The sequence below is a fragment of the Ostrea edulis genome, chromosome 1, assembly GCF_947568905.1.
Source record: "Ostrea edulis chromosome 1, xbOstEdul1.1, whole genome shotgun sequence".
Classification (NCBI taxonomy): domain Eukaryota; kingdom Metazoa; phylum Mollusca; class Bivalvia; order Ostreida; family Ostreidae; genus Ostrea; species Ostrea edulis.
This window is the reverse complement of record NC_079164.1, coordinates 14,529,005-14,543,032: the sequence shown is the minus strand read 5'-3', so window position 1 is coordinate 14,543,032 and position 14,028 is coordinate 14,529,005. Positions and strand designations below refer to the sequence as shown.

The 14,028-nt window shown below is 36.0% G+C and overlaps 1 protein-coding gene across 4 annotated transcripts in view; it reads right to left on the bottom strand.

The window, feature by feature from the left end:
- Positions 1-11,111, bottom strand: part of LOC125660880 (pre-mRNA-splicing factor ATP-dependent RNA helicase PRP16-like) — a 47,746-nt gene extending 36,635 nt beyond the window's left edge. Inside the window, exons 1-5 of one of the 4 annotated variants that reach the window (XM_048892701.2) lie at positions 10,455-11,111; positions 6,443-6,597; positions 5,857-6,048; positions 4,982-5,132; positions 2,447-2,550 (exon numbers count right to left, since the gene is read on the bottom strand). In XM_048892701.2, the coding sequence (XP_048748658.2) occupies positions 2,447-2,550; positions 4,982-5,132; positions 5,857-6,048; positions 6,443-6,597; positions 10,455-10,792 (940 nt within the window). In that variant the 5' untranslated portion in view covers positions 10,793-11,111. Of the gene's footprint in view, positions 1-2,446; positions 2,551-3,826; positions 3,864-4,981; positions 5,133-5,856; positions 6,049-6,354; positions 6,365-6,398; positions 6,419-6,442; positions 6,598-10,454 lie in introns of those variants that run through there. The other 3 variants (XM_048892715.2, XM_048892712.2, XM_048892707.2) reach the window with 3 other exon arrangements.
- Between the last annotated feature and the right edge of the window lie 2,917 nt (positions 11,112-14,028).

Sequence of the window (14,028 nt, the reverse complement as noted above, 5' to 3'; positions counted from 1 at the left end):
AGTTAATGCGACATCACTACTGTCAGTTAATGTGACACTACTACTGTCAGTTAATGTGACATCACTACTGTCGGTTAATGTGACATCACTACTGTCGGTTAATGCGACATCACTACTGTCAGTTAATGTGACATTACTACTGTCAGTTAATGTGACACTACTACTGTCAGTTAATGTGACATCACTACTGTCAGTTAATGTGACATTACTACTGTCAGTTAATGCAACATCACTACTGTCGGTTAATGCGACATCACTACTGTCGGTTAATGCGACATCACTACTGTCGGTTAATGTGACATCACTACTGTCGGTTAATGTGACATCACTACTGTCGGTTAATGCGACATCACTACTGTCGGTTAATGCGACATCACTACTGTCGGTTAATGCGACATCACTACTGTCGGTTAATGTGACATCACTACTGTCGGTTAATGTGACATCACTACTGTCGGTTAATGTGACATCACTACTGTCGGTTAATGTGACATCACTACTGTCGGTTAATGTGACATCACTACTGTCAGTTAATGTGCTATCACTACTGTCAGTTAATGTGACATCACTACTGTCAGTTAATGCGACATCACTACTGTCAGTTAATGTGACATCACTACTGTCAGTTAATGTGACACTACTACTGTCAGTTAATGTGACATCACTACTGTCAGTTAATGTGACACCACTACTGTCGGTTAATGTGACACCACTACTGTCGGTTAATGTGACATCACTACTGTCGGTTAATGTGACATCACTACTGTCGGTTAATGTGACATCACTACTGTCAGTTAATGTGACATCACTACTGTCAGTTAATGTGACATCACTACTGTCAGTTAATGTGACACTACTACTGTCAGTTAATGTGACATCACTACTGTCAGTTAATGTGACATCACTACTGTCAGTTAATGTGACATCACTACTGTCAGTTAATGTGACATCACTACTGTCGGTTAATGTGACACTACTACTGTCAGTTAATGTGACATCACTACTGTCGGTTAATGTGACACTACTACTGTCGGTTAATGTGACACCACTACTGTCGGTTAATGTGACATCACTACTGTCGGTTAATGTGACATCACTACTGTCGGTTAATGTGACATCACTACTGTCAGTTAATGTGAAACTACTACTGTCAGTTAATGTGACATCACTACTGTCAGTTAATGTGACATCACTACTGTCGGTTAATGTGACATCACTACTGTCAGTTAATGTGACACTACTACTGTCAGTTAATGTGACATCACTACTGTCAGTTAATGTGACATCACTACTGTCAGTTAATGTGACATCACTACTGTCGGTTAATGTGACACTACTACTGTCAGTTAATGTGACATCACTACTGTCAGTTAATGTGACATCACTACTGTGACATCACTACTGTCGGTTAATGTGACATCACTACTGTCAGTTAATGTGACACCACTACTGTCAGTTAATGTGACACCACTACTGTCAGTTAATGTGACATCACTACTGTCAGTTAATGTGACATCACTACTGTCAGTTAATGTGACATCACTACTGTCAGTTAATGTGACATCACTACTGTCAGTTAATGTGACATCACTACTGTCAGTTAATGTGACATCACTACTGTCAGTTAATGTGACATCACTACTGTCAGTTAATGTGACACCACTACTGTCGGTTAATGTGACACTACTACTGTCAGTTAATGTGACATCACTACTGTCGGTTAATGTGACATCACTACTGTCAGTTAATGTGACATCACTACTGTCAGTTAATGCAACATCACTACTGTCGGTTAATGCGACATCACTACTGTCAGTTAATGTGACACTACTACTGTCAGTTAATGTGACACTACTACTGTCGGTTAATGTGACATCACTACTGTCAGTTAATGTGACATCACTACTGTCAGTTAATGTGACATCACTACTGTCAGTTAATGTGACATCACTACTGTCAGTTAATGTGACACTACTACTGTCAGTTAATGTGACACTACTACTGTCGGTTAATGTGACATCACTACTGTCAGTTAATGTGACATCACTACTGTCGGTTAATGCGACATCACTACTGTCAGTTAATGTGACATCACTACTGTCAGTTAATGTGACATCACTACTGTCGGTTAATGCGACATCACTACTGTCAGTTAATGTGACATCACTACTGTCAGTTAATGTGACACCACTACTGTCAGTTAATGTGACATCACTACTGTCAGTTAATGTGACATCACTACTGTCAGTTAATGTGACACCATTACTGTCAGTTAATGTGACATCACTACTGTTGGTTAATGTGACATCACTACTGTCGGTTAATGTAACACCACTACTGTCAGTTAATGTGACATCACTACTGTCAGTTAATGTGACATCACTACTGTCGGTTTATCTTCTAAATGTGATGTACTACTAACGTGGTGCCACCACTGTAGACTTACCTTTGCCATCAGTTCGAGGTGTGTATGATATTTTCTTTCTGTCTTTCATCCAGGGATTATACTTGTATGAGGGTGTGGGTAATGGTGTGTCATCTGACCTTTTCCTAAAGCAGAAAAAAAATCTCTTCAATGCTCAATACTGCTTTATCCAAAACAGGTGAATTTAAAACTGCGACATAAATTTACCCTTTAATTCAAAATAGCCAAGAAAAGTTTTAGACAAATCTAAAATGGGGAGAAATCATTTTTAAATGCATATGAGTAAATAATTTCCCTGTATATAGTATCAAATCTTTCCTAAAACAAGAATCTCAGTAAAACTAATGATGCTCCCCAAACTGCATCTAACCAATGAACTACTTCATATGACGAATGTCTCACGAAATGATCAATAACTGCTAAAATATTGTTGAAATGAAGGGTTTTTTATATGCAAGGTATATGTTGAGTTACAAAATGACCTTGTATGACCTTTGTCTGAAAGCCATTTGCCTATTACTTATCTCTGTGTGATATATGATCAATACCTGTTCAAAACTGTTGAAATAAGGAACTTTTTCCTCATATAAGGTATATGTTCTGAGTGACCTTGACCTTTCCAAAAAAAAATACTTGGCCAAAATTTCCTGTGCCAACGAATATTTGTGATCAATTACAATCAATTTCTGATAAAAATTCAGGAGATATGAGCTCAGACAAATGGATGGACAGAAAAATTTTTGGGGGAGTATAATTATAAAGGATTTGAAATATTGTTTGAAACTCTCAGTTCCATTACATTGCTTAGAATCATTTCTTCTGTTAAAGTACTGTGGTTTCATTAATTTTTGTAGATATCAACTTTCCTGGTTTTCCAAAAACCATAATTTTGTACATAAATTTGTAAGAAATCAATTAAGTCACTTTTATTTAAAAGATAAAATAACAAGCATTCTGTCAGCCCTAAGTTAAGTTGTCTGCACAATATTCTGTGTGAATAATCATATGTAACAGTTTATGCACAAGAATAACTAGGTCCCATAAAACAAAAGCCATATATGACAGATTCAAATTTCATAATATGTATGTCCAAGGACCATAACTCAGCAAAAAATCGATGGACCTGAACAAACTTGAAACTTGATCTGTAACTTGTCATGGTAGAGCAATGTTTCAAATATGAAATGAATATCTGCAAGCATGATGGACAAAAGTGCAGAAAACTGAATATTTCAGTTAATTTTGAAAGTTCAAGGACCATAACTTAGCAAAATATCAATGGACCACAACAGAATTTGAACTCAATCTGTACATAGTAAAGTAATGTACAAAATATCAAAGGAATATCAATAAGCATGACGAAAAAAGTGTTGAAAGCATAAACTAATTTGCCAGACTGACCGACTGGTGGACAGATGGAGTGCAAACCTACAGTCCCGTCCAGCTTCACTGACAGGGGATTAGTAAGGGAAGCTGTCCAGATTATATGATCCAGCTCAGCACAAAAACAAAATGAAAGATGGTGTTAAACAAATAATGATGAAAACACAGTAACTAAAAGCTTTATAATCATGCAACAACAAATGCTGGCAACTGTTACAGATGCACTCTTTAAATGTTAGTAACGGTGTCTACAGGTGCCCTCATTAAGTGTTGGTAACAGTGTCTGCAGGTGCTCTCATTAAATGTTGGTAACTGTTTACAGGTGCACTCATTAAATGTTGTTAACAGTGTTTACAAGTGCACTAGTTTTGATTGAAAAGTCACACACCTATGTTCTTTACTATGTTGGTAACAGTGTTTAGAGGTGCACTAGTTTTGATTGAAAAGTCACACACCTGTGGTTTTTACTATGTTGGTAACAGTGTCTAGAGGTGCACTCATTAAATGTTGGTAACTGTCTACAAGTGCACTCATTAAATGTTGGTAACAGTGTTTACAGGTGCACTCATTAAATGTTGTTAACAGTGTCTACAGGTGCACTCATTAAATGTTAGTAACTGTCTACAGATGCACTCATTAAATGTTGGTAACTGTCTACAGGTGCACTCATTAAATGTTGGTAACGGTGTTTACAGGTGCACTCATTAAATGTTGGTAACGGTGTTTACAGGTGCACTCATTAAATGTTGGTAACTGTCTACAGGTGCACTCATTAAATGTTGGTAACAGTGTCTACAGGTGCACTCATTAAATGTTGGTAACAGTGTTTACAGGTGCACTCATTAAATGTTGGTAACTGTCTACAGGTGCACTCATTAAATGTTGGTAACTGTTTACAGGTGCACTCATTAAATGTTGGTAACGGTGTCTACAGGTGCACTCATTAAATGTTGGTAACAGTGTTTACAGGTGCACTCATTAAATGTTGGTAACAGTGTTTACAGGTTCACTCACTCATTAAATGTTGGTAACTGTTTACAGGTGCACTCATTAAATGTTGTTAACAGTGTTTACAAGTGCACTAGTTTTGATTGAAAAGTCACACACCTATGTTCTTTACTATGTTGGTAACAGTGTTACAGGTGCACTAGTTTTGATTGAAAAGTCACACACCTGTGGTCTTTACTATGATGACGAAAGGAAGAAAATCCCCGTTCACTCCTGTCGTCTGAGTCACGACTGGACGGAGTTGGAAGATCCCAGCTGGATCGTTTCAGTGGGGTGGAATCATCATCATCTTCCCAGCTAGCGTGAGAAGGTGTGTCTGGAAAGAAAGTGCCTCCTCAACAAATGGCTTGGATAAATTTTTATTGTTGTTAAAGTGTAACTAGGGATTGGACACAAGTTCTTAAAACACTGATAGTCCACTCCCTCAACAAATAAAAACTACAAGTTATTCTTTTAAAAGTTACCAGAACGAATGTACATGTGCCAGATTTGAGAAACAACCAATGAAGAAAAATGCACATAGAGTTCAGAGAAAAAAATATTTTGTAACGATCTTCATAGTAAAATAAAACTGCAAGAGCAGTTCAAGACAGGATATATTGGAGGATGCATGTTTGAGGTTCTATTCTCCAGTAGGAGAGAAGGAATTAAGTCAAGTCATGATAAAATGGGGATGCTGGTGGGCCATTCATAAAAAACTGTAGGTTTGCTGCAACACAACCAACTCGTCCAAATCTGTCTTACTAAATCCTTGTTTGGGTTTTCTAGTCTCATTTTTTTCTAATCTGAACAACATATTATTCAAAATACGGTGCCAAAACTTGAAACGGAGTCAGTTGTCTTGTGCAGTGAACATCAATTTACTGAATGTTGATGTAAAGTACATGTCAACTTGTTTCCTTGAAGATATACGGCTTTGATAAGTGATGGACCAATAAAAGGCAAAAATTACCTACCAACCTACTCACTACTTACATAATTAGCTGTATTACAACAAATTTTAGAAAATTATTGATGATAACTGGAAATATGATGAATACCTTTGACTCGGATATCTGGAGTGGCAGGGCTGTCTCTGAACCGCTTCGGTGTCTCATCCCACTCTCGGGAACTTCTGTCGCTTCTCTCGCTACGATGACTTCTGCTGCTTCGGTCACCATGGCGACGGTCTTTGTCACGTCTCCTTTCTCTGTCGTCACGGTGTCTGTCTCGATCTCGCGAGCTTTTCCTGTCTGTTACAGAACAAATTCAGAAGGATAGTTTCAATGCATAATAAAGTAGAAGTATAAGGTCATAAGTTGGATTTGAAAAAATTTGTGAACTTGTGAGAGAATTCTCACACCTAATGAGTGCCAATATTCACCAATATCAGTTCAACAACTTCTTTATTATATAAATCTTACGTTGGATTTAACTTTAAATAGGTTAGATTGATATGGGAATTTTTTTTATTGCCACATCAATAGAACTTATCTAATGCTATTTTTGACTTACCTCTTTCCCACCGGTCCCCTCGGTGCTGTTTTGGATAGACTTACCTCTTTCCCTCCGCTCTCCTCGGTGCTGTTTTGGATAGACTTACCTCTTTCCCTCCGCTCCCCTCGGTGCTGTTTTGGATAGACTTACCTCTTTCCCTCCGCTCCCCTCGGTGCCGATCTTTGGAGGAGGCATGCATTCCCCTGTCTCTATCCCGCTGTCTTTTCTCTTCTTGTCTCTCGCGAGCCTCTCGACTAACACCACCTGGATGTGATGGTGTGTCAACTCGAGTCTGTCTGTAATTCCTAAATTACAACACAAGATATTGGCATGATTTCTTTTTACATGTGCTACGCAATACTGTATCACAGTGCATATATTAGAAATATAAAACACAAGGAAACAAGAGGTCCATGGGTCACATAATTTCCGGATCAGAATTTTCTTTACTTTTGATCCAGGTTAGCTTATAAATCAAACAAATGGTAGCTCCCAGTGGCATAGGAGCTAGCCTTGTTACTTTGGTTAACATTCCAGGGTTTGACATTTACTTTTTTGAGCACTAGACCAGTCGGGCTACTTCTAATGATTTTTACTAGACCTGACTTTATATTCACTAGCCCTGACCAACTTTCCAGAAAAAACTGATAGTTTCTCCATATTTAGATACTTCATTTAAATGACAAACGTTAAGTTTGAACCAAAACGTATTTAATTGTCTCAAAAATATCTTAAGCCTCGTCATTCAATTTGATTTTCAAACACATTTTCTGTTTCTTTAAATTCTACCCGGCACGGATATTCTTTAGTCTATTTAGTATAAAATGACCTCAACCGGTGTTTTGTTTAATTTATATTTCATAAGCCCTGCTTTGTTTCTTCCTAACCTTTTTTTTTTTTCTCTTGGGACATCTTTCCTTGAGGACGAGAAGTCGTATTTAAATATAGAGACATTCCCGCACATATGTCAAAACCAATAAATAGCTGTTTACAACATAATTTATTAACTTGATAAACACATAGTCAATTCAAATTAACTGTTTAAAATTAACATCGAGTAGATGTCGTAAAACATCACTTCCAACCGCGACTTATTTATTAGAACTAAAATAGAGATTATTCCATCACACGGTTCAAGATTGCTTGCAAACTCTTTACAGTTAAGAATAAAATATCTTACGGTTTAAAGTAAAGTTTCTTCACAGCGGGGTTAAGGTGTCCCAAGTAAAATAACAAGTAATAACAGCATATTCATATAAAAGTAAATTTCTTTCAAGCATCGCATATTTTTAGTAAAAATCGTTTGTCAATACATAAACAAACATTGTATCACGTGGGGAAATCCTTTGCTTAACTATTACATCGTCATACAAGTGATGTAGAGCTATTTTTATCCGATAGACTTTTAGTTGTTTATCACCTCAGTACAGGTGAAAGATCACTCAAATCATTTGCAGTTTGGGCTTGATATGTCGACATTGATATGGTAAATTGAAAGAGTGATCGGTACAATATCCTCTCAACTATAGCAATTTCCATAATCTCAATTCAAATGTTGGTCATTTTCCACATTCACATCCAAATTGTATCTAAACAAGGCAAAATATTGTACCTTCTGTATCAAAATCCTAAATCTGCAAATAGTTACCTTTCTGAATATGCCTTGATCGAAATAAATATCGTCATCTTTCACCTGTACGGAGTTGATATGTACATGCGTTGGTTTTCTTTATTCCAAATGACTATACACATCGGGGCGATATCAAGGTCACAAAGTGATGTAAAGATTACTTTACAGTCTTTCGTGCACATACTATATATAAAAGTATGAGACTTATATATTATCGAAGAAAACTGGGGAAAAAAATCATCTGACAGATTTAAACACATACACCTTGAACACTAGATAACAGCAAAAAATAGTGAGAAAATATTATGACATTTCCCCCGCAATACAACTATAGACCTGTACGTTGTGACGTACTTTTATATTGTGACGTCATATAGTATGAAGGTACACTTTATGATGTTTGTTTTAACTTTACTCGGGACACCTTAACCCTGCTGTGTTGTTTATTTTTCAACACGACCAGTCGGACTAGTAAATCGACATTTTACCCGACCGGACCTATCATTTAGTAGACTCGGTCGGTCAGACGTGCCTTAGTGTCAAACCCTGCATTCAAAGAATGCAGTCATCACAATAAGAACTCGGTGATAACATCATTAAATTTTATCAACTCGAATACTTTCATAAATATTCATGGTCAATAGCACAAAGCTGGACCTCTGTTTCTAAAGTCATATCTGAAAGACCTGAAATTCTCACTTCTAAATGGAGAAGGAGTAATCACTACTTATGTTTTATTATATCTTAGGTTTGATGTGGCCACGGCATGACCAGGACTCGAACTCCCGACCTCCCAGTTATGAAACGAATGATTTACACATGTGATGCAACACCTGTGGTGCAGGGTCTGATTTCTTAACTCTTAAGTCTGACACTGTCATCTATAATTTATGCACAATCAACTCTTGTTGAGAGATGGGGTAATTGAAAAATGTAATTCTAATTAGCTGCATTTAAGTTCATTTTTACAAAGTAATTGAATATATTTAAATACATTCCAAAAAAGTAAGTATTTTGAATTATATTTCAATTAGTAGGATTACTTTTCAATTACTAGGACTATTTTTCAATTACATTCTTTATTCAAACTTAAAACTTTGAAAATGATGGAATGAAATTGTCTGATAATAATGGTGTTAGACTATTTCACTGCTTGTCATGGGGCGTTTATGCAATAATTTGATGTCTCAATGTCTATAATCTATATACTTGATGCTGAATGGCCACAGTGCCCAGGGCTATAAGTGAAGGTCTAATTTTGTTCAGGGGTGAACCCCTCTCATACCTGAGAACAAAAGCACAGGTAGAAAAAATACCTGAGTAAGAGTTCTACTTCACTCAAATCAAAACTTGACTTAAGGTGGCTCACTACACCCAGAAATAGTTTCTCAAATCAGTGCGAATTGATTTAATCATAAAAGATATGATGATATATCATAAGTATATCAAAAGGCAGAAAATATGAAAATTTGGATAAAAACATGATTTTTTAAAAAAATTATTTCAATACATATGAACAAAAGACTCTAGCGGATTTGAACTCGAGATCTGTTGTTCACCAGCCCAATGCTTTAAAAACTGAGCTACGATTTTTGACAAACAAATCGATCAATACAAATAATTTCACAAAACATTTAAATCGCCATCTTGTGACGTAGTGTCATAAAGAGTGTAAGCTTTAGTGTAGTGAGCTACCTTAAGATGTATTGGACAAATTTTATGTTCCGGATTATACAGCTGGAAATTTCAAAGCCAGATTTTTAGCAGAATTTCTCAGAAAGCTTGAAGATGAATCAAAGCAAAGGCTACTCTTGAAATAAACTTCAGTAATTGAAATGTATTCAATTATATTCTTCAAAGTAATTAATTACATTGGTTAAAATCAATGCCATTGTAATTGCAAGTAATTAATAAAATTCTAAATGTCATTGAAAGTATTTATAATTACATTTTCGATGTAATTGACTCCATCCCTCACTCACTCAGCTCTTGTTATTTAGTTCTTAGTTTAAGTCTATTTTCAGAAGTTCCCTAAAATACCCTCTAAATAAGCTTAAAAATAATAGTTTTTAAAAATACCTACCTGGAGTTTTGGCCTTGGTAACAAGAAACAAGTATGTTATTATTTTTTTTTTTTTTTTTGCCTAATGATTCATCAGCTGTTTTCTAAGAGGCAGTGATAATATGACAGTCAAATGTCATTAAATACCATCCTGGGATTTCCCCCAAGCCAGTGGGACATGATAAAGGGTATTGAAATCTTAGGTCTTTACATATTGTCCCAGTGTGATATAAGAAAAGCATGATCCCTGTGAAATAAAATCTGAGGCGATTAGTGATTACATTTATCTGGTTTATACAGATATGAAGGTTAATAAGTACATTCTCTTTAAAAGCAATAAAGTATTTAAAAGCATACCAAAGGTGTTGGAGTATGCTCTACATACCATTTTCTATGATATTAAAAAGCTGTCAAGGGTGTTGGAGAATGTTCAACATGAAGTTTCTATGACATTAAAAGAATAAGATTACCTTTTTGTTTTATCTGTTTTACTTTTATCTTGATTTTCATCTGCTTCATCATCATCATCATCATCATCACTTTCATTATCATCATCAACCTCGTCTTTGTATGATGAAACTTTAGACCTTTTTTTCCCAATGTCTTCCTCTTCCAGCGCTTTGCGCTTCTCCTTGGCTAGTCTGTCTAAACCGAGCAAAGAAACTTTCGGTAACGCTGGCTTTTTAAAAGTGTGTGCATCATCACCACATGCTTTCTTTTTCATGATGATTAAACCACCCTTCTGGCCATCGGATCCTTCCAGTCTATGAAGAGATGGGTCCTCATCTGGTTCAATGTAACTTGCCATTATACTCAATTCAATCCGAATTTGTTCTAAGAGTTGCTGCCGATTAACCCTGTATTTTTAATTCAGCCATTCTTTGACATTGAGGAATAATGAATCTTGCTAATTCAAACTCAATCATTACAAATAAATAATATTTTGAGTATATTGGAAAGATACAAGCAAATTTAAAAATATTTTTAAAAATCGCAGTTTCTTCGTTAAACTCTCTTGTGTTGAAGTTAAATTTACTACAGTATATAGTTTAAGAATCGGAGTAGGTCGTCTAAATTCCGGAATAATCCTACATGGCTTACATGTACTTCGCTTCCTACTAAAACTTCAATCCGTATATTTTTCGTTGTGATGTTGAGTTGTCGACAGTATCATTCTGATTCATTTGGTTTTATGTGGGATTTAGGGTTTCTTTTGATTCTAATTTAGGTGGGGGTGTATTTTTTTTCTGTGCCAGCTTGTTTTTGTTTTTGGGTTGTTGTTTTTTTGTTTTGGTTGTTGGTGGCGTTTTTTGGGGGGAGGGGGGTAGTTTTTTTTAAATGGGTTGGAGTCAAGACAAATGACCACTGTGGTATCTGGAAATTAAGAGGACACCCCCATCCACCCACCCACCCCGCCATCTCCCCAGTTTCTGGATCTTTGATGACTCGAAAGCAAGAAAATGTAAAAAAGCATCTAATATTTTCTTTTAATTCCTTTAGATTAAGAAGCTGACTGCATATAATATTTAGAAAATATGGGTATACTATTAAGAATTGAGAGTTTTAGCTATTATATTGTTAAGGTCGATTGCACCCATCCCTATCCCAGTCATTAATTTTTTTTTTTATTTATTTTTTTTTTATTTTTTTTTTCCCTTTTTTTATTTAAAGTAGTACTTCAACATAAACTTGATATCGAGATAAAAATTATGTAATGAGAATTTTCTTATAAAATATATAGATCTGCAGACATTCAAAAAATGTCAGGTTCGGTTACATTTCTGATGAATCTAGATCTAATCGCTATTTTCCACTTGTTTAAGAAATTGTTCTCCATTGATTTTCTAATTTTCTACGATACCGCAATGATAGCTAAACACCAAGAAACCACCCCCGGGGAGCACCACCTCCCGACTTCATGCACACTTTTTAAATGTAATTACTGTTACATTCAAGAAAAAAGAAAGAAAATTCGATTGCACTCAGTATAATGTTTGTAATACACACGGGTCCCGAGATCAGTGATAATTCGATGTATCAAGGACAGTGAGTCACCCTAAATCTCCGTCATTTTTGCGGTTTTCTGTTTAAATTACACACATATATTCCATAAGCTGCCTTTGTGACCGAGATTGACTCTCAGAGATAAATTGGAGATGTAGACTTTTCACGAGTCATTAATTTAACTTTGATATTACGTTTATCTACTTTAAATTCCCCTTATCTATTGAATATCTGCAGTGGTCAAAGAGATTAAGCCAAGTAGCACACAGTAAACGGCGGAGGAATTTGATGCGTCAGCAGTTATATAACCAGACCACGTATAGCGATGTCATTAAATTAACTCATTTACTCAATGGTTAGTTTAGGATTTATCATTATTGTTGTTGTTAAACTATTTTTACTGTTACATTACCATCATTGTTACGAAATTATCATCATCATTAATTAGCAGTAGTAGTAGTAGTTAGTAGTAATAATAGCAGCACGTGTTAGGAGATTTGGTTCCGCAGATTGTGAGTTCAACCCCGGGCAGTAGAGGGTATCCAAAATGTAGTGAATTTTTCTGTGCTTTACATTAGATATTTCTTGACTTGGGGCAGCTCCGCGGTTATGTTCATTTTAAAAGGGTTCATTGCAATTTTGTAGTACAAGAAAATTTTAGGACTGTATTTCCATTTTGACTTGCCTAGATGGTCAAGCAGTCTAGTACGCTGGTCACACGCTGCTAGGAGATTGTAAGTTCAACCCCGTGGAGGGGCGGAGGTGGGTATCTAAAGAATGGTTGAACTGAAATTTCTTTCTCGATAATCTGTGCCAATCCGATGTTTTTGTGTGTTAGTTTAGACACAACCTCTACCCAGAGTTATCATTCCTTACACTCGCATTATCGACTCTCGAGGGTTTTTCAAAGTTCTTGTAAACGGTAATAAAGCTCAAATAAAATATGGTTTCGACTTAGTTGCAAACGTGTACGTAGATAAATCAATATTAAGCAGATGTCAAGTCTCGTGAGACGTGAAGCACTGAGTTGTATTCAAACGCGGAGTGTTCGATTACACTATGTATAGGTAGATCTGAGCATTATAATGGGAATAAAAGCCACAATAGAGTTGTTTGTCCTACATTTTCCTGATATTTCATAAACTAGTTCTTAGTTTTAGTTTTATTGACCGTGAAAAGGTGGATTTACACGTGGAATTTTGAGGCGTTGACTGACCCTGTGTATATATGTCTGTGACGGTCACTTGCAAACCGCAGTTTGATTGGTTCATTTGGCTTTTTTTATCGTATTGATTTTAAAGTTTCCGTTGCATCGCGCAATATGACGGTCTAGAAATGACGTCAAATCGGCCCCCACTCTGTTGCAACGGCAACATTGCTTTTTTGTTGTGTATAATTCGTGTTTTCATTAAAATTATTTATAAAATACGTTTTGCTAAATTAAATGATAATCTTGAAATGGACGTAATGTGAATTTTCTACAATAAAGTTAAGCTTGCGGATTAAAAAACGCCTGAAACGCCGCTCTTTAGAAGGTCGTGAGTTCAAACCCGGGCTGGGGCAGATATGGGTTTTCATATATATGGTGAATTTCTCTGTTATTTATAAATTATATTCAATATTTCTTCATTTCGAAAAGTCATTCTCTCATCAGAGGGTGTGTTACGCAAAGCTTCACGTGTAGTGTGAGTAGCGCACGGAACTATGGATAGAGATGTGTTTAGTGAAGCACGGGAGCCGGTAAGTGCCAAGGTTTAGAATTGATATCAATTCAACTGGCGATCGGCACTTATTATCTAGCGACCGTCATATGAATCATCTGACGGCAGCCTGAAATTAAAATGTGTACAACTTTCGTATTACTTCCTTTCTTATAATTAGTAATGCGAATTAATAGCATCATAACCGTTTGTCGAATTTACAAAGTTAGAACATGGATTTTCATGATGTGAAAAGGTCAAGATAACAAACAGTGATCCATTTTATCCTACACTGAATACAAATCAGAGGGTTGGGAAAACACGAACCCCTGGATATACC